At 42.8% G+C, this 20,335-nt stretch overlaps 1 protein-coding gene and 1 long non-coding RNA gene across 4 annotated transcripts in view; both read right to left on the reverse strand.

Moving 5' to 3' along the window:
- Nucleotides 1-20,335, reverse strand: part of LOC141572769 (uncharacterized) — a 169,063-nt gene that overhangs the window by 63,279 nt on the left and 85,449 nt on the right. The window lies entirely within an intron of this gene.
- On the reverse strand, nucleotides 15,652-17,582 carry TRAM1L1 (translocation associated membrane protein 1 like 1). The gene has a single exon (XM_019719509.3). It carries the CDS (start codon nucleotides 17,505-17,507, stop codon nucleotides 16,404-16,406), a length of 1,104 nt encoding a protein of 367 aa, XP_019575068.3. The 5' UTR covers nucleotides 17,508-17,582; the 3' UTR covers nucleotides 15,652-16,403.

The following is a 20,335-nucleotide window of genomic DNA, read 5'->3' on the forward strand; positions in this document are numbered from 1 at the left end:
TTTTATAAAGCAAAGCATTTTTGAGAATTTTATAAAAAAATAAATTGAAACTTTTAAATTGTTGGTTTACAGTTAAATTTAGATTCACAGTAGATGTTTCTCATGGCTGCCATTTGCTGGGTCATGTATTCCCAAAGTTAAAACTAAAAAGAGGGACAGGTGTCGGGGTTTGGCATGTGTCCTAAGACGCTGTTTTGTATGCTCTCTTAATTGCCAAAAAGAAAGGGAAATCAAAGGGAAATTTTCAAATATATGGTATTTTGCATAGAAAGAATTAAGATCATACAAATAAAAAGAAATAAGATTATAAAAGGATGTTTGGAAATTGAGCAATCGGTTCATTTAAACCTAGTCTATCTGAAGAAAACAATTCATTATGTCATACAAGAAATGTCTATATTCTTAGAAAGAGAGGCCACAAAAGGAGAGTATGTCCCGAGGGCTAACTCTCTGGGAAACACCTGCATTCTACTGGATTCTACAACTGCAGCCCGTGATCTGTTTCTTCCCTTTCCTCCGAATGCACCCAGGACCCCTGGGCTCCTCCCATGGCCATAATTCTCCCACCCACTCAATGCTTTCCACATACTGACTTGACTAAATGTTGTAGGTAACAGAGTAGCTAGAATCATTACTATCATTAGTTAGTACTTTAGTTAAATAGAATAGTTAAGAGCAGACCCTTTCTTATTTCTTATACATAGATTATCTTCAGGCCAAACGTTGCTTGCTTTAGGGAATCAGCACTAGAATATTCCCTCCATGCAGATGATTTTCCTGTTGTTGCCTAGTGAAATTACTTTTTCTACAGAACTCAGCTCCTACATCACCTTTCCTGGGATGCTCTCTCCACTCGCCTGTGCTCAGTCAGAGCCCACTTCCTGATTTCTGCTCTTGCAGGTCCCAGCAGGTCTTTGGGGCATGTGGCCCACAGGACCCCGGGGACCTTCCAGCAGGAGCTCTGCCGTTTTTGTGGCAGAGCTCCTAGAAGAGGCCCTGTGTTTTTCCAAATACTTAATCAAATTACAAAAAAAAAAAAAAAAAATGCTATTATTATATTGAATATTTAAATGAACAACCTTGAAATTAGTATTTTATTGTTCTGATTATAACAAAGAAGGGAGAAAATGTGGGCTTTAGCACTAGGGTTTCCCACATGTTCTCAGGAATTTTTCTGGCTTTCCCATTCCCAAATCCCAAGAAAAGTTGGTCGAGAAAATGGGAAAATCGGCTCCTTGAACCCAGGTGGTTGGTAGTGTCAGCAGTCACTATGTGGAAACGATTCATTGGGGAGAACAGAAAAACAGTTTATATCTTGGGATTCGGGAACAGGAAAGCAAAAAGAAATCCTGAGAATAGGCGGGAATTCCTGCCTGGAAACCCTAATTAGAACAGTTTACTATGTAGTTATATGTTGCTTGAGTAACACTCACAAATGCTTGAGAAATATCACTAATAGATAAATATCCCACATCCCCACCACATCCAACGGTGTAGTTTGTGTCTTTAAACAGAGGCGGACGTAATATTTACAAAGGCAAAACTCAGTCTGGAAAATGGAGTCCTACGTTTTGTTTCTAGAGGCACTTTGGGCAGAAAACTGTCAAGGGGGGAGTTTGCTCTTCAGCCCACGACAGATTCATAGGGAAAGTAGCTCTAATTCTTTGTGGCTTCCCAGGGTGTGGGGCAGCCTCCACCTGGAAGGATGGCAGTTTCTGGCTCCCTGAGCAGGTGTCTCCCGAGGCTGCAGTCTCAGCAGGTGCGTTCCAACCCCACAACTTAGGGGCACAGGAGTAACTTACCGGTGACAGTGTTTGCTCATGTGTACCTATTATTTCTCTGCTTATGACAGTTCCATAATCAGTTCACTCTGTTTCACATTCAAAGCTGCCATCCCAATAGTCACTACGATGTCTGTAAACTTTATGGCCACAATCGCGAGCCGATCTCTCGTCCGCACTGGCTTCTAACTTAAATATAACACTGGTCCCATGAAAATGTTCAGAAAATCTCTTTTATTAATTAATTCCCCTGCACAGTTTTTCAGTGTTTCACATTTTGGTGACTTAATGCCTAAGGACTGGAATCTTCACTTAAGGTGCCTCAAACCTGACTGGTCTCCTTGCAGCTCTGCACTTCCCCGCACCCATCAGACTGGCAAGTGGCCCGGCCGTGACCCGCCATGGATTCCAAGTTTGGCTGATACTGTCCACCCGGTAAGAAATGACTCCTGACCACCTGACAGACTAGTTAAACGCCCTCCTTTGAATTTCTACAGAACTCATTTTATGGACAACTAATTTCACCTATAATTTACGGGCTGATACAACTCATTTTCTTTTTAAGTGTATAAAATGTGTCTTTAAATTGGATTTTAAATAGATAAGAGAGAGAAACAGAGTCTTAGAATTACCCACATGAAATATACCGTAGAATTTGTACAAATCATTACTAGTGATACAGTTTTCCATGAAAACCTCCTCTCAGGATCCTTTATGACATATCTCTAAACTCTTTCTTCCTTTTACTTACTTTCATCTTTCCAAATTAATAAGAATATCAGAGCCCCAAAATAACTATGTAAGCTTATGACAATCAAAATACGTGTTTCTCTTAGTGATGATAATTTCCATATACTTCTTCTTGCATATTGAGTGTAAGAATCACACCAATGGCCCAGCCTGCCCTGTTATTACGTGCATCACAATGTCACTTTGCTTGAATCTCGGCTGACCTAGTGACGGGCTTGTCCCATACAAGGCAGAAGTGTCAGTATATCAACTTGGCTTCTCTCTCTCTCTCTCTCTCTCTCTCTCTCTCTGTCTCTCTCTCTTTCCCTCCCCTCTCTCTTTCCTTCCTCTCTCCCTCTCTCTCAAGACCAACATAAAAACTGGCAGATTGAAAATAAGCACATTTGCTTGTTATCAATGTTCTGCTTACTTACTTCGGTCATCATTACTCAGTGATCCTTTCCCGTGGTCAAGCAATTAATTTGCAGCCATATTTGGTACAATGAGACATAATTATTTTTAGCCAGGAGACTAGAATTCATAAAGAGAAGGTAGGGTGATCTTATAATCACTTATTGCATCTTAGGTTTCAATTTATTCTTACAAATGATTTGGATATCTTTTTCAATTCAGAGTCCTCTTTCCTAGAGAAAACTGAAGTAAATAGGAGCTGGTGAGTTCTGCTATTTTCTCCATAAATATTATCCATAAACATTTCAGCACCAGCTTCAAGCAGTGATCTAAGTAATCTTTCATCCCTTAGTTCTAAATAGCATTACCAAAGCAGTCACTGCAATTATTAAAGCTCATAAAATATAATTGTTTCTATTGAGGCTTTGGACCGGCTAGTATTAATATTACTCTTAAAATTCTGCGGTACTCTTAAATTCCTCATATGCTTTGTGTTCCTTATTTCCATCTTGAAATATTCTCTCACCTTTTATTTCTTTAGAGCTCAGGTACAGTTGTACTAACTTTTAAAATATACCTCCATTTCTTTTCCCACAGTAAGGCCATATATAATTGCACAGAGGGATATACTTTAAAAACTGTAGTGCTTTCCAGACTGCTTGAGATATCGCCTGTGTCAGAAGCATGAAACAAATCACTTGCATCTGAATGTTTAAAGGCCTGTTCTCCTCAGCTCTGGGGCCCAGGAGTAATTATTGCACCCATTTGCATGGCTCTCCTAACATAAGATGGCATGACTATGACCACTCTCTCCCCATGTGGCCATCATTCTGTCCCCTCACCAACTGTTTCCTTCTTTTTTATTCCTTGAGATTCCTGAAGTAACCTTTTCACCAGAAGGATACATTCTAGTTTCTCTGTTAGAGTCAATGTGTTTCAATATTTTATTTTATGAAGTAATAGGCTGCACGATTGCATCCATTTCCACAATTTTCATTATCCCGAGTCCCTTTGTTACATTCCAAACTCCTTAATATTTTTATGATGGTGTCACATCAATTTTCTTCAATAAACTACTCCTGAGTCCAAAGGCAGAATTTACAATCCCATAAACTGAACTAGATCTTAAACCCCTCTCTCTGATAACAAATGCTATTTCCACTAAATATATTCATCCACTCACTCAGCTCCTTAAATCTCTCAGTATATTTCTTTCACATCGTGCTTCCTGGCTTTGCATTTCCAGGGAAGGTGCTCGCAGTGTTTGGCGATCTCTTGCCCCTCTAACCTCTAGCCCCCTGCCAGCCTCCCTCTGTCCACCTTCTAGCTAAATTCACTCTCAGCCTCGATCTCTCTGCTCACAGGCATTTTCCATCTTCTGAGCTGCTGAGGTTTCCTGGAGAAAATCACATGCCTCTGCCAGGTTCGGCAGATTTGTGGTTTCCCGTTTGAGTTGGGCCTTCAAAAGTCCTCCTCAGTCCTTCTGCTCAGACGACCCCAGTTTTCCAGCCCTGTGCTGTGTCCCGGGGGGGCACAGCTCTGCCTGCCGCGGTGCCCCGCCTTCTTTCTGGGCATCTCAGAGGAGGCTTTTGCGAACCTCGCCTGTGCTTTTGAGCCCTAGCCCCCACACTGGATTACCCTGGTGCCCACCCAGTGCCAGCGGCCACCGGCCCACACCTGCCTCCCTCGCACACAGATGCTTGTGGAAGCCTCGCCACATCCCGGTGCCATCCTAAAGTGTCACCACCAGAGAGGCTGCCACCTAGCATCTGAGCGCTTCTCTTTCTTGCAGAGTCAGAGTGATGCCAAGTTCACCCTGTGACAGCAAAAAAAAGAGGGGGGTCCTCTCAACCTGTTATCGTGCATGGTCACCCGACCCCAGGCAGCTGCTGACCAGAGACTGGCTCAGTTTTCCCAGGCAACCCTGAGGACCTGTGGCCTTCACCCCTGAATCGTAGCTGCCTGGCGCGCTCCTCTGGGGCCACAGAGGAAGAGACTCAGCATTCTTGGCGCTCCAGCCATTTCTCCAATGAAAATGCCTCCCCTGCTGCTAGATATGACAGGACACCTGCAGGTGTGGGATGTGCCAGGCAGGGGCTGGTGTCTGAGCCACCTGCGCGTGACGGGCCGCCTGGGCGTGACGGGCCATCCGTGTTGTTACCGTTCTCTGTGCCCTCTGCCTTACATGCTCCTCAACTGACATGCAAATGCACAACATTCCATCCAAGCCATCAAATAAGAATAATGTTTTGTGCACAAACCCACAGGGGGAAGACAGTTTCTCCATACATTCATCCCAGAAACATTCATTCATTTAACAAGAATTTTGGGTGAAGTATACTCGGTGTAGAAGTAAATATTTTCACGCTTACTTTCTACTTCCAAGACAGGTACAAAGTGGGAGTTCAACTGTCTGGTAGAGAAATCAGTACAATGACATTTTGAATTTGCTGTGATAACAGCGGACATAATGTAAAATGGGGTCACAGAGAGGGGAGCAAATAATTTGATTTGAGATGGAAAACAAAAGCTTCTTAGAGGAAATGATACATGAGGCGGTTGATTTGATTTGATTATGTAAGGAGTGGCTATCTCTCCTGCGTAGGATTCCTGCAAGCATCAAAGTTTATGAAACATGTAGAATCGCTTTGACAACTTCAGAAAAGTAACACATGATGTCCTCTTCTTTCTGCACAGACGTGTGTGTAGACACACGAGCATATGTGGTAGGTTAGCCGCCTCCCGCTGAAGATGGAGTATCTTCATCCTGCTGCTCTCTCTCTACTTTCCATGGATTGAAACGGCCTCGTTCACACAGCAAGTGTAATGGGACCATAGTTTTCTGGTTTACCCAGTATGGCTCTCGGTCCAACCTCTTGGTCTCTCACCTTACTTGAAATGAACTCTATTATTTTAATTAGAAACATTTAGAGAGTGCCTACCTACGTAGGTGCTGAAGGCTGGGGCAAAGGTGTGCATGTTGATTGACAAGGTTTGGTCTTTGCCCACAAAACAATTTACATTAGAAGGGAAGGGACAAAATGTTATCTGAGTATATGACAGACCTTCTTCACTGACTTTTCTCCAAAACAGGGATATTGATGTTTTGTTTTAAAGACTATTTTTAAGTCTTGTCTCAGCCAAAACACAATAGTCATTCTCTGCTTGAAGAGAGTAAGTGGAATCAGAGAGATGGATTGACAAAGCTCTAGCATGACCCATTTGGTAGGGAACACAGCCTGAGATCTGCTATTCGCAATAAGACACATATGAATGTGAGCATTGAAGGCAATGCCACTTGAAGTATTCCTACGTGAGAGGAAAGGAAACTTACCGAGAAGGACTACTAAGGAATCAAATGCAGCTCACTGACATCCACATGGAAGGAGGGATTCTGCTTTTTTGGTTGTTGCTTTTTGATTTGGGGGGTTGTTGATTATCTGGAGAATGGGCAGCTCTGCCTCGAGCTGGCACAGGGAGAGAGTAAGCACCACATGTTTATGGCTGCTTTGCTCCCACGACGGCAACAGGTCTTCAGTGTAGGACATTAAGGTCTAAGCATTACCTCGTTTAGTGCAGCTCACCATTCTGGATTTTGTGAAGTAAACAGAGCCACACTAAGTATATGACATGACATGAAGGGTTGGATAAAAGAATTAAGACTTCCACATCTAGAAACAGCAGCGCACAGGGCTACGGCTCTAAGGTCAGGGGACAGTTACAGAGACATCAGACCGACAACCGAAGGAAAGGGTTCTCAAAAGTTTGCAGAGAAAAACGCCTCCGTTCTCAGCTACCTGCACACAAGCTCGCTGACTGTCTCAGCATGCAGCTGGACGTGGCACAGGAGTCTAGTCACAGCAGCTGCCGGCCATCCGGATCGCGTGAGCATAATCACGTCTCCTTCCTTCTGCTTTCGCATCAACTGTGAGGGCCATTCTGGGGCGGGGGCTCATCTGGGACGCCTGAGGGGAGGGTGTCTGTCCTAAAGCAGAACCTGGCACATTGCTATGCAAACTCACCACCAGCACAGGAAGGACGAGGGTTCTAAACACGACTTTGTGTTGCTCCCTAAGACGTTGCTACCCAAGGTCTTTTTGTGGCGATACTAATTTGATTATAATTTTAATTACGCCCAACTGAGCGTAGGGTTTCACAATCTAATTTGGGATTTAAGGAATAATGATGGATGTTATGCTTTCATTTCCCAACAACATCTAACCCACTGAAAACAGTACATTGAAATCTGCCACCATTGACCAAGAGTTGCTTTTCATCCACTTGTGACATTTCGGTAAAGTCAAAACAGTTTTATTCTGTTGGTTATCTAGTGAAAAAATATTGATTCTAGCACTAATTATGTGATATTAAGAATGTACTTATTTTTCTATAAAATCAAAATATATTGTCATTCCTAGTCTCTATTTTTCATGAGAAGATACAACCCTTATTTAAAAAACAAAACAAAAAAGCCTGTAAGATGCAATGAGGCAATGCTTATATGATATTTATGGTTTATGTATATACATGTATGTGCATGAGCGAACACACACATACCAGATACTGTAATCCAAGTTGGTAACTAAACATATCAATAGAAATTCTATATTCACAGCAACCCAATTTTCTTATTAAACACCAGTATTTTCTCTTTTGGAGCCAAATCCACTATCTCGAACTAGTGAAACGCTATGTTCTCAGTATTGCCAATATCCCAGGGCAGGAACAGTAACGTTTTCCTTAAAATATTTCTGCCTTCTGGGCAACGGGCTTTTGAAGCATTAACTAGGACAAAATTGGTTACTAGCTGTTCTCTGCTTTATTGTATGTTGGCCGAAGTTAAGATACTCTTGAAATTAAATGTCAAATCCAGATTGGCACCGGAAGCGCAGCGGTGCTTGATATCTGAGAAGCTGTCAACATGCCTGCCTGTCATTCTGCCAGCGGCTTCCTCAGGACTAGTTTTGGCCCCGCGGTCACTGGCTGCAGAGGCCCACGCACAAAGATCTCAGTCCCACCCAAGTGGGTGTAGGTGGGGTCGGTGGTGGGAGTGTCTGGGAGACAAGCTATGTAGTATTGGGGAACTGAATTTCCCTTTTCAGCTATTATTATTTTTATATATTTAATTACTTAGGTTATTTTAGGAATGTTTCTTGCAGATGAATCAATAATTCTGAAATTCCGTTCAGTGCAAGGCACGAAAAGGCAAGTTGAATTCCTTCTAAGTAGTAATTTCCATTAAAAATGAAACTACTGACTCTTAGGCCATAGTTTTGAGGGATGTTTTTATTCTGTGACTGTCTTAAGTATTCTTAGTCTTTCTTTTCATTTCAGTTTTACTAATTATCACTGCTAGATAAATATGTTGGGGGAGGGGAGGTATGTGTGTGTGAGTTTGTTAGCATGAGAGACAGAAAGAGAGAGAGAGGGATTAGGATTATCAGATGTTTAGAGTGGTGGTGTTCTGACAGTTCTGGAAATTTTCCAGCTAACAACTTTTAAAATATAGTCTCTGCCCCTTCTCTCGCCTCTTTCTGGACCTCCAGTTTAACACATATAAGACCTTCTCATTCTATTGTTTATATTCCTGTTTCCTTGTGCTATTTTGGCATACTTTTTTTTTTTTTTTTTGACATCCTCTCTGGTTTGTTGTTTAACAATTTCATTGAATTTTAAATATTCTTTATTATATATGTTTCTGAACTTCTATTTTCAATTGAAGTCAGCTACATCACATTTTACAGTTTCTGGTTTTTTGAAAATATGTTCAAGCTTGTTTCATTTCTTTTAAGATACTACTCATAGTTTTAAAATCTCTGCTCTTTAGTACAAAATTTCATTACTATTAGTATAAAAATTGTTTTTCTGTCATCTACCTCATGTTCATGATGCTTTGCTTCTTTGTGTGCTTAATTACTCTTTGGTTTATTGTGAGGTGCTCATTTCACTGTAAAATAACTGTTGGCAATGATTTAAACCCTTTTCTAGAAAACTGAATGAAAGAAGTTCTTTTCACTAAATAATTTAACCAATTTCATATCTCTCATTCTTACCTCAAATGAGCATTTGTTTGGACCACAGAAAAGACAGTTTCCAGGAACAGACCCAGTTCGAGTTAATGCTTTAGTCAAGCATTTGCCTTCTGAAGACACTGGCATCCCTTCCTGAGAACACTGCTTGGGACTTTTAAGGATTTCTTCATATGTCCTTCTGTATTTTGTCTTTACCTACCCACCTACCAAGATTTCATAAACTCCTTCATGTTTTCTTATGTGTATTCATTCTTTGAGATTTCATCCTTCAATGACTTTAGTTATCACCCATGTGATGATGACTTTCTCTCCATCTCAGCATTTCCTCCCCATCTCTAGTCTAGTATGTTTTGGTGGCATTGGTTTTCTTTTTTCTTTTCTTTTCTTTTTCTTTTTTTTCTTTCTTTTTTTTTTTTTTTTTTGATATTTTGAAATTTTTTGGTGTCTCAAGAACATCTCAACTTAAAAATATCTAAAAACTCAGTTGATTTTAGTCCACAAATTCATTTAGCTCCCTGCATTTTCTGTCTCGGAAAACAGCGCCACCAGTGGCTAATTTACCCAAGCCAGAGAGTTGAAAGTATTAATAGAAGCTATTGATAAAATATGGAGCTTAGGTAAGCATAATTTTCTTAGTACGATATTCCAGCTCCTCCTTCCTCTCTCATGTGTGCTTGATAGTCTAACAAACTGCTAGTGCTCAAGACCGCGGTGTCGTCCCCTGAGCGCTGCTGTCTGACCCACGTGCCGCCCGCTGGTTAAACGGTCTGACTTCCACACCACTCCCACAGTCACCCATTCTTTGATGATCTTCCTTAATGAAACCAACAAGACCAGACTAGCTTCTCCCACAGCATCCGTAACCACCCAATCGCTGGGCTGATCACAGAGCATTATGCCTGCTTCATAGAGAAGCAGGGTGGGTCTCTCAGAGGCGGGAAGGGCTGCGTTAGCTCACTGGAGCTGCAAGGCCTGGCCCTACTGGGGGCCACATACTGTGTCGGCACTCAGCTAACATTTGCTGAGCTGAGAGCTGAATTACCCTTTCGTACCAAAGCACAGTCGGTAACCACAAGGTTGCCACAGGGATATGAAAGTCACTTTGGGGAATGTAATCAATAATGTTGTAAAAATTTTGTAGGGTATCCGATGGACACGTGTCCCATTAGGGAGACCACCTCAGGGATGACGTAGATGCCTGGTCACTGCACTGTACACCTGAAGCTGAAGCTGAACAATAATGAATGTCAACTACTATATATATATATATATATATATATATATATATATAGTGACAAGAAGCGGATTACAGCATTAGGAATAGAGACAGAGGAAATGTAATGGCTGTGTGCGATGTCAGAGGGGTAGTGGATGGGGGGAGGGGATTATCACTGTGTGAGGGGTATAAATGTCTAACTATTACATTCTTTTGTACACCTGAAACTAAAAAAAAAAAAAAAAAAAAATTTAAACATTAAAAAAAAAGAAATTCGGTTTCAAGTTTCAGCCAAGACCCTATTATATCAGTGCCTCTCACTTATTGGAATAAAGTACACTCTGGAGTGATCAGCAAGAGCAAAGACCCAGCACCAACCTCCACCAAGTGTAATTAATTATATAATTTAAGTATAATTTTTAACAGGCCACCAGACTGTTAGCTGTGGGATTTAAGGCATATAATGAAGCATCCGATGTCTGCATTCAAGTATTTATGGTTTAATTGGCCACAAGTGATCCAAACACGTTCAGAATGGAAGCTGATAAGACAGTGAACAGTAAGCTGTCGACTACTGTCAGATACATAGTTCAGTGAATAACTCCGCAGCAGACCAGTGGAGCACTTATCCTAATAATTTCTTGAAATTCTATCACACCTCTCCTTCTGCTAAACCATAATGCAGCCCAATTTGTTACCTGTAAATAACACCATTTCCATCATAAATAAGAACAGGACTGTCCAATTTGAAAAATAAAGAAGCATTTTACAGATAGAAATGCTCAGCTCCAGAAACATTTTCAGTCTCCACCCTATGATCACAGTTTGGTGAGGGAGATAATCATCAAAATGTGTATTTTAAAACTGCATAGTAATTGCTATGATGTCCTAAATCAGAACATATCGTCTGGGTCAGGACCAGCTTAAAGACCTATGAAGCTTTGATTTTTTGATATTATGTAATTTATAGCATCTGATGAGGAACATAAAACAAATGTAAATATAATTATTCTAATAATGCTATTTAAATTTAGTTGGATTTTTTTTCCCTGTTATCCACAAGCATAGAAAACTTCTAATGGGGACTCCGTACTTTCTGCTCAATTTTGCTGTGAACCTAAAACCTCTCTAAATAATAAATTTATTAAAAATAAATAAGCAAATGCATGGGGGAAATCTATTTATGTGTATACATATGTGCATATGTATGTTTGCATAAATGCAATACATACATATATGTTAAGGCTGTACTCATAAGTGTATGTACACAATATGTGAACGAGTACCTACACACACAAAAACAAACTATTTATGACACTGAGTATGTTTGTAGCCTTCATAGCAGCGTTTTGGAATAGACACATGTCTTTGTCACTTTAGTGACATGCAGTCAGGACTTGGACTATGTAGGTTTCTTCCCGAGTCCCCCCCGTTCGGAGGCTTAAACCAAACGTCTCTTGTTAACCATTACTTATTATCATTGTATTGCCTGCCTTTGCTGAATTTAGATCAATACAACTGGAAACACCTTTTAAAAAACAATAACATTCACAAATTATATTTTAATATTTATGCTGACAACTTTGGCAACTTTGTGTTTATTGGTTTATCTGAGGGATAGCTTTTTAAAAATGAATTAAGCAATCAGGGCGACAAGAGGTAGGAACTTTAAATCTGCTTGAGATGTGAATACTTTTCAGTTCAGGTTTAAGCGAAATCCCAATTAGGCACTAGGAAATGTTCTCTGCTTTCTCAAATTTTCCTCAAAGTGTAAGATTCTGTCTCCTGATATGACTTGATTTGATGAATGGTGTTGGTGGTGTTGAAATTGATCTTTTTTTACTTTAAATTTGTGGAATTCACTTTCCTTTTATGTAAAATAGGTATTTTGTGCTAGTACAGGACTACTGTGAAGTCAATTTAATTGTCCTGTCTTAAATTCAAGCAAACCTTTAACTACGTAGAACAGTCCACTGCTATTTCCTAAATTAGGTACATATCCCCCAAAGTGGTTAATTTATGCATCAATGTATTTTTCAGACCCAATGCAGGCACCTGAAGCACAATGACAGCACCTGGCAGGGGAGAAGGAGCAGGTGAGCCACCTCAGGAGGTTTCTTAATGTCTATTGAATCCACAACTATCGAATGCTTTACTTAAAAGTGCTGGGGAGGGCCTAAAAAGGATTTGCTCATAAGAATTTAGTTGACAAAATTGACACAGTCATATAGTGGTATAATCATGAGGAAAATGCCAATTTAATACTTGGAAATGTATGATTTCTGGTATAATAGATTGATGATAAGGTTTCTACATAACTGACAGGAATTTATAGGTACTGCTCTGTCTTCAGTGGATTTTCAGTGGATAGTTTCTCATGGGATGTAGATTTGATTGAAAGATGGCAATGCAAAAAAATAAAACTCTGTTTGCAGAAGAAATCAGGAAGTGGGGTGTTTGTGAATTCTTTGGTGCTCTGGTCTGTCACTTTAGCTCCAGACATTAACGCACACTGTCTGTCCTCTCCAGCTGGACAACCCCCTCCCCCTCCCGCCGTGTAACCACATGACAACGGTTTGTGCTCATAACTGGAAGGCATTCTTTGTTGTATGCAAGTGCCCAGGTCTCGGCCACTCCACATGCCACATTCTCAAGCATGCTTCCCCTGAGACTCCCCCAGCACCTACTCTAATGTCATTTCTGGTGTCAACATCAATCTTTTATTACTCTATACAAGTTATTCTCATGTAGCCTAGTTGAGCAAGACTTTAAACTTCACCATTGTTTCTTAAAAGTAATAAAATAGCAGAGTGTTGTATGCCTTCAAGAAAGCATTAAATTACATGGTAACTCTAATGTTGACTCTATCCCAAGTTTGCACACCACTGGCCAACACCTTTCCTCTGCAGATAAACAAATACTGATGAGACATTAATGAAGGAAATATTTACAAGGTCACGGTTATGGTGTTCTTATGGAAATGAAAGGAAGGAAATGAAAGGAAGGTTGACTAACACATTTATGCTGTCTGTTAAGAAAAAATGGGACACACTTTTAATTCAATGCCAACAGAATACATTTTTTAAAGGAAATTCACTTGACTCTATCTTGCAGACTTATTTAAGTCATGCATTTTGACAAGCATTGATGCCGATAAATCAGAGCAGAACCTTTAAATTCAAGACACATCTTCATAACTTTTGCAGCATTTGGTGATGGGTCGGTTATTTGACCTGCAATAGGGTTAACTGATGATGTCTGCTGCAGTAATATCTTGGATAACCATAATGGACATTTTTGTCTCCATGCGGTCCACTTTGAGAGAAACTAAAGCGTCACATTGAAATTTATTATAGCATGAGTTTGTCACAGTGTAATTTTTAAAAAGGACTTAGCAATTTGTATTGTACTGAATTTCATTTGTAGTCTTGCTTTCATAATTTTTTCAACATGTATTTATTTTCTGGCAACAGTTATTGAACTTTGATACATAGTTAAGATGTTCCTAGCCTCCTGCCCCCTTTTCCCTCAATAACATTGCTACCTCTGTGAACCCGTATTTTACAAGAAAGAGGCTTTGATTTTTCCCAGGTAAAGCACACTACCCAACTTAAGCAGTCAACCCAGTACAGCCCTTTCTCCAATGACTTCACTGAAGGTAACTCGGTGTTTTGGGAATTCCAGAAATCACGTTCTCTCTTCCTCTCTACTACGTATGTGCAGGGCAGACATGAAGCCCAGAACAGCTGCGGTCGTTTCCTGCCAAGTTGGAAGGTCAGCCAAGGGGGACAGCCAAAAAAATATTAGGGGAAATGATTTGGGCTCTAATCATATTTAATGTCAAGCCCGATTTAGCTCGGCATTGTCAGTCACATGACACAATAATGTTCTTGCAATCATTTGCGAGTGAGTCAGGCTGGCACTTATTTGCAAATAAAGTATTGAATGGATAAGACATTTGTGACCAGGAATGGAGCTGCAAGTAACCGGCTAGAATTCTTTAAAAGCGAAGGAAGTAAGAACAACTCCTCTCTCACATGAGGGGCTGAAATCTGTTTTATAATTGCACAGTGGTTTAAGTGTAGTTTTCCCACTCTGTACCTCACAGCATGTGCTGCCAGCACTACAGTCAATTGGGGGGGGGGGGTAAAGGGGAAACAGATGAAAGATTCTATCGCTAAAAAAGAAGCAATCTTGCTTTGTTAAGTACCTCTCAAAATACACAGGAAAGAAAGTGTTGCCAGGAGTGGCGTACTACCCTAGGTAGGGAAGTATACGAAGTTCAATTTCAGGGACCCCTGGAATTGAACAAGTCAAATTACCTACAACAAACCAAACAAAGGCAAACAAAAACCTTGAGATAAGAGACACAATGGGTAAAAGAGAGAATAAAGTAAATCCTCAATGTCATCGATAGGTTCCTGGAAACTGCGATTTTACGTGCAAACATGTATTATATGAAACCAATTTTACCAGAGGCTAATTGATAGAAAAAAAGAGCTAAGTTCCTATGGTGTATTTCTGGTCACAAAAACATCACCAAACTTCTACATAAAGACCTAAATGCTTCTAAAATAAAACATCAAAATAAATGTCAGCTATGCAAACATGACAGAAAGATGAATAAAAACAAGAATGTTTGTCCAACCTGTTGATTCCACTTGACGGTCCCGGGGCAGGAGCCTCTCCCTGCATCTCAGGGCGCAGGGGAGACCCACCCTGGACAGGACACCCTTCCATCCAGGGCCACTCACACCCACTACACTCACTCGGACAGGGACAGTGTAGACATGACATTTAGCTCACTGCACACCTGTGGGATGTGGGAGGAAACCGAGTACCAGAGAAAACCCACGGGCCTGGGGCGAAGAGTGCAACCTCCACACTGATAGTGTCCCCTGCCGGAAGCCATTTTTGTTTTTTGTGTTTTTTTTTTTTTTTTCAAATTCTCATCAATGTTATAATGAAATGACTTTGAATGAAATGATGTTATTCAAGGACCTGCTGTGTATGGCCTTATCTTACCATATTTTTAAAACATTGTCTCCTGAAAAATACGTACAAAGACATATGGAAATGAAATCAAAGTTCAGAGAAGGAGATAAATACAAAAAATACCTACCACAGCCCATTGTTTCTATTGGCTTCTGTAAAGCTACAAATTATATATATTTATCCCCAAAATGTCTCACACAGATAAATGTTTCCTAATTAAAGATGGGAGCCAGCCCACAATTGTGACATTATTTCTAAAAAGCCTCACATAGGACTATTTATCCACCTGATTTTCAAGTTACTTAAGGTTAGTGTGTTAACTGCTTTCCACATTTGAGCAGCTGCCATTTTTTTATAGACGTAAATCAAGTAAGCATTATTTTTTAAATGATTTACAGGTTAAACGTTTTTTTTGTAAGATGCCACAGATACTGAACTTACAAGCCTCATTAAGAATAATTTTAATAAACAAAAAAACTAAGTCTGATTTCCTTTTTTACAGTTAAATATTTAATTTTCTAATTTCCAGTTTACAAGTGTTTAAAATGGACAAGAATGGGTTTACCTCTTCAGTAATACTTTTCTATTAATTCAAGATAGTTTGATTCACTATATGGCAATAAATCTCCACAGATGTTACCCATTAGTATTTTGTTAGTATTTTTTAATGGGAATTTAACACTAACAACCACTATCTACAAAAAAACATCATTTATTTGGTGGTTTTACAATTTTTTTCTCCAGTTGTAAATTCTGAAACAAAAAATTGTAAGAATTAGAGAATACTGAAAACTTATTGAAAATGACATTTATAATATTTCCATTTTATCCTGAAAGAGAACACTAAAAATATGACCTTGCTCTAACAGACCATCTTGATAATGTTACAAAAGATTGGTGCGAGCAAGAAATAGTGTCACTGATATTCAGAATTTTGTGGTTATCTCTACACATCATTAGGAAAATGTTCAAACGCAAAAAAAAACCAAAAACAAAACATGGTGGTGATCCCTAAATTATTTTGAGGATGAGTAGCTTAGTGTAAACCAAGTTTGTTTGCGTTTTCCATTCATAGCATCATTCTCCCCTCAAATGCCTTTAAAAAATACATTACACAGTACCATAGCAAAAATGAACACAGCACAAACTATTGTCAAGAACGGAAAAGTTCTCTAGTGTAGAAAGATATAGGAGAGGGCAGGCTTCTTTGCAGCCATGAACCAGTATGCATCTCATTCACTATGAAGATTTCTCCTTCCTCTTATGGGGCGAGTCCACGCGATTCGAAGCGGCCACACCATTTTCTGTTCCTTTTCTAGAAGACCTGCCTTTCGTCCGTTTCTTCTTCACAGCTGGGGCCTGGAGAGTAGCGTCGTCTCCCATCCATCTCTGCAGCTGGACACTGAACAAGTTCCACGTGATGTAGGCTTGGATGGTGCAGCTGGACGACAGCACGGCGATCTCGGCGGCCAGCACGTTCACGTTTCCGCCAGCGGCATCCGGAGGGCGAGCCTGGCCCCCCGCCAGGTGGAAGCACACGGTGAGGACCGACACCACCAGCGTCCCCAGCCGGCCCACAATGAACACCGCGGCCCACAGGGACAGCTCCCTCTGGTGCTTCCCGTCGCCGAGGGCGACGAGGTCGCACAGGTGGGTGAGCAGCTCCACGCAGTAGTGCATGGTGAGCAGCAGCAGCCCCAGGTGGTTCAGGTAGAGCAGGTAGGCCCCGGCGATGTGGAACAGGTGCAGGCCGATGTAGACCAGCTGCTGCGGCACGGCCTGCTTGCGCGTCCTCTGGAAGTACAGCTCGGGCACGGCGTGGAACCAGTAGGCCAGCTGCGCCACGTAGAAGAACTTGACGTGGAAGGTCATGGTGCGGCCCGGCGGCGCGCGCCACAGGCGGGCCGGCTCCTCCAGGCAGCCCTCGGCCGCCAGCACCCACGTGCCCCAGGCGCACGACACCAGGTAGAAGGCGCCGAACTGGCCGGCCTCGTTGAAGCGGCCCTGCTTGGCCTTGGGCAGCTGCAGGCGCCGCGTGACGGGGTCCAGCACGTACTCCTGCAGCGTGGCGTGCACGATGACGGCCACCAGCGTGTAGAAGAAGACGGTGGCCAGGTCGCGCGCGCCGTAGTGGTAGAGCAGGCGGGGCGCGCGCGCGTCGGGGGCCGCGGGGACCCCGTGCTGCAGCGTCAGGAAGACGATGGCCGCCTCGGCCGTGCCCTCGAACAGCAGCCCCAGCACGAAGACCATGCCCACGCAGGCCACCAGGTCCGCGTGGTTCTGCAGCACGAACTCGTGGCTCAGCAGCGGCGGGTTCTTGGCGCCCTTCTTGCGCAGCGCCATGGCGGCGCGGCCGGAGCGCGTCCTCACGGCGCCGCCCGCGCCCCCGACGCTCCGCCCCCGGGCCCGGCCCCGGCCCCGGCCCCGGCCCCCGGCCCCGGGCCGCCCCCGCCCGCCCCTGCGCGGGCCCCGTGGGCCTCGCCGCCCATCCCCGCGCCCCGCCGGCGCCGGCTCGCTCCGGCCGCCCCGGGACGTCAATCACCGCCCCGGCCGCAGCTCTGCGCGTGCGCAGACGGAGGGGAGGCAGGGCCGGCCCGGAGCGCGCGCCCCGCCGGTGCCGGCCCCGCAAAGCCGCGGCGGCTGCAGGCAGGGTGGCGCTGCGTTGTTTCCCACAGATTGCGTCTTCCCGGGCAGTCCTGGCCGAGCAGGGAAGCCCTGTGGGTGGCTGTCAGAGTGGTAAATCATAAACCACCGTGATAATTGTGGCAGCAGCAAACTGGCGTATTGCTTAGTGTTGGCCAGGTGCTGTTCTCAGCACTTGTACACATGCGACCTTTCTAGGAACCCCCGGAGGCAGACACGGTATACTGGCCATCTGACAAGCAACAGGAAAGCCTGTTACAACGCATCCATCCAGCCATTCATTTTATGGAGGAGAAACCGAGGCACAGAGACGCTAAGTGACAGGCCCGCAGATCGCACGGCCAGCAGCTGCTGCAGCAACGTCGGAAGCCGGCGTGGCCAGAGCACCGCTCTTCACTCCGGGCGCTGCGACCTCTTGTTGGAAACCGTCCAGACCTGAAGCTGCTGTCGCAGAGCAACAGCAAAGCGCGCTGCAAAGTCGCTCCCCCGTTAGCTGTCACAACAGCTGCGGCGATGGTGGTGTCCGGTCATCATCATGCTTGTACTTTAACACAGAGGCTGTGGCTGGACGGGGAAAGCTGCCTGGTGGGTGGATCTCCTGGCTTCAAAGCCCCAAGCTGAGTTTCCTCACTCCCGCAGACCAGAAACTCGGGATTCCTTATAATGGTTTTCGCACATCCCTTTGCTAAAGCTCGCGTACACGTATCAAACACAACTTCTGTCGCAGATGCTGATATCTCCCTCAATTCACATCGGTCTTCAATTGTGTTTTGAATCCGGAGCTCATGTCTCGTTCCTTCTGTGTGTCCTGAGCTCATAGCCGTGACTGACAGAGTGAAGGTGTCCAGTCGGGAACACGTGGTTCGGAAGAACGACTGCTCCGTGGAGCACGCGTCACATGGCGAGCGCCCAGCTGCGCTCTGTCGCTGTCACTGGATGCTGTGCACGGACCGAAGTCGCGGTCCAGCCTGTGTGGTGACCTGAAAGGTGCTGAGCCAAGTATTCTGATTGCATTTCCTAGGGCGGCCACGCAACTGGACACAGAATTGGTTGTGGTACGTGTTCCAGAGTTCCGGAAAGCGCCGGCCTGTTTTCCCATCATCAGAATTCTCTGTTTCCTGAAGGACCGCGCATCGGGCATCGCCCCTTTCTAAAGGATCTGCTGTGTCGTGTCTCCTTTGGGTTTCTTGGCTGTCAGTGTCTGGGCTCTGACAGCTCAGTCTGGACTGCTATTTGAAGTTAACTATATCAGTGAGGAATTGCAAATAGAGGTGCAAAAATTAGGGCATCGGGAAGTGAGGAAAAGATCAAATTGTGGGAGGCAGTCAGGAGGAAACAGGACGGCAGTGGCTTACGGAAGTCAAGAGTTCATTCAGGAAAGTACATTTACTTTATAGAAACTAATCGATGTTATGTATAGAATTCATCAGTGTCATAGACTACATGACTGTGATCATTTTGTGACATACTACATATAAAAATATTTGTGCAACTCCTGAGTTGACTTTTCTGTTTACATTTGTTTTTCACAGTATGTTTGACAAGTCCTCAGCTCTACCTTTACAAATATGATCAATTTTGCCTCACAAAGAGGGACATATCAAAGTAAACAGCACAAATATTTATGCATAGATGTGTAATGTCATTTTATCCCTAAAATAAAGGAAGCCCATTAGGAGTTAATTTAAAATTGTCTCTTAAAAAAGAGAAAAGAACCATTTCCCTCCATATAATCTCTCCTTTCTTTGAGCTTGTAGTAGCAAATGATACTCTGTAGTCCAAATTTTTATTTAAAATTTACATTAAATATAATCTACGTATTTGAATTTTAGATTTATGTTTCATATTAACATCATAAAATTATAAAAATGTAAAATGTCTACATTGGGATCTGAAAGGGTATTGTAGTAATGTTATATAATATGCTTTCAGTAGTTTTATTGGCACTATTTGACAAAGAATAAAATGTGTATAATATTTTCAAAGATTTTGACACCACTATGCATACTATATCGTTGAATGTACGGGGGGAGTCTTTCATTATGTCTAGCCCTATGCCTGTGGTACAGATAATTATTAGATTCAGGAGGAGACTTCTGCTTCCAGCCATGAGGAGTAACTGCAATTGAGCTTCTACTCCTACTGGAAATAACTAAAAAACTAGATAAATGACATGAAATAACTTGTTTCAGGTATTGGAAAACATAGGAGTGTGATCCCCAGAAGAAGGGAGACTGAAGAGTGAGGAGAGCACCACCACTGCCCCAATTTTCTGCCTGGATGCATTTTGCAGTCTGCTGTGCAGGGAGGGGAAACCCAAGGAGAGAATGGAGAAGTGCTGACCTGAGGAGACAGAGGAGTCAAGAGAAGCTGAAGCCTCAGACATCTACTAGGCAGAGGAATTTGCAGAGAAAGAGAGGTGATTAAAGTGCTCCACAATTTGCATAAACGTTCCCTAGAGTCTGCTGTTAATATTAACTTCTGTGTGCATAAGCTGAAAATACATGAGGCCAAGCGAAGAACAGCGG

This window comes from Rhinolophus sinicus, chromosome 15 (assembly GCF_057876585.1).
Source record: "Rhinolophus sinicus isolate RSI-liver-muscle chromosome 15, RSI-T2T, whole genome shotgun sequence".
NCBI lineage: Eukaryota > Metazoa > Chordata > Mammalia > Chiroptera > Rhinolophidae > Rhinolophus > Rhinolophus sinicus.

Bases quoted from the DNA above. Each gene is read 5' to 3' on its own strand.
- TRAM1L1 (XM_019719509.3), bottom strand. From the start codon at position 17,507: ATGGCGCTGCGCAAGAAGGGCGCCAAGAACCCGCCGCTGCTGAGCCAC.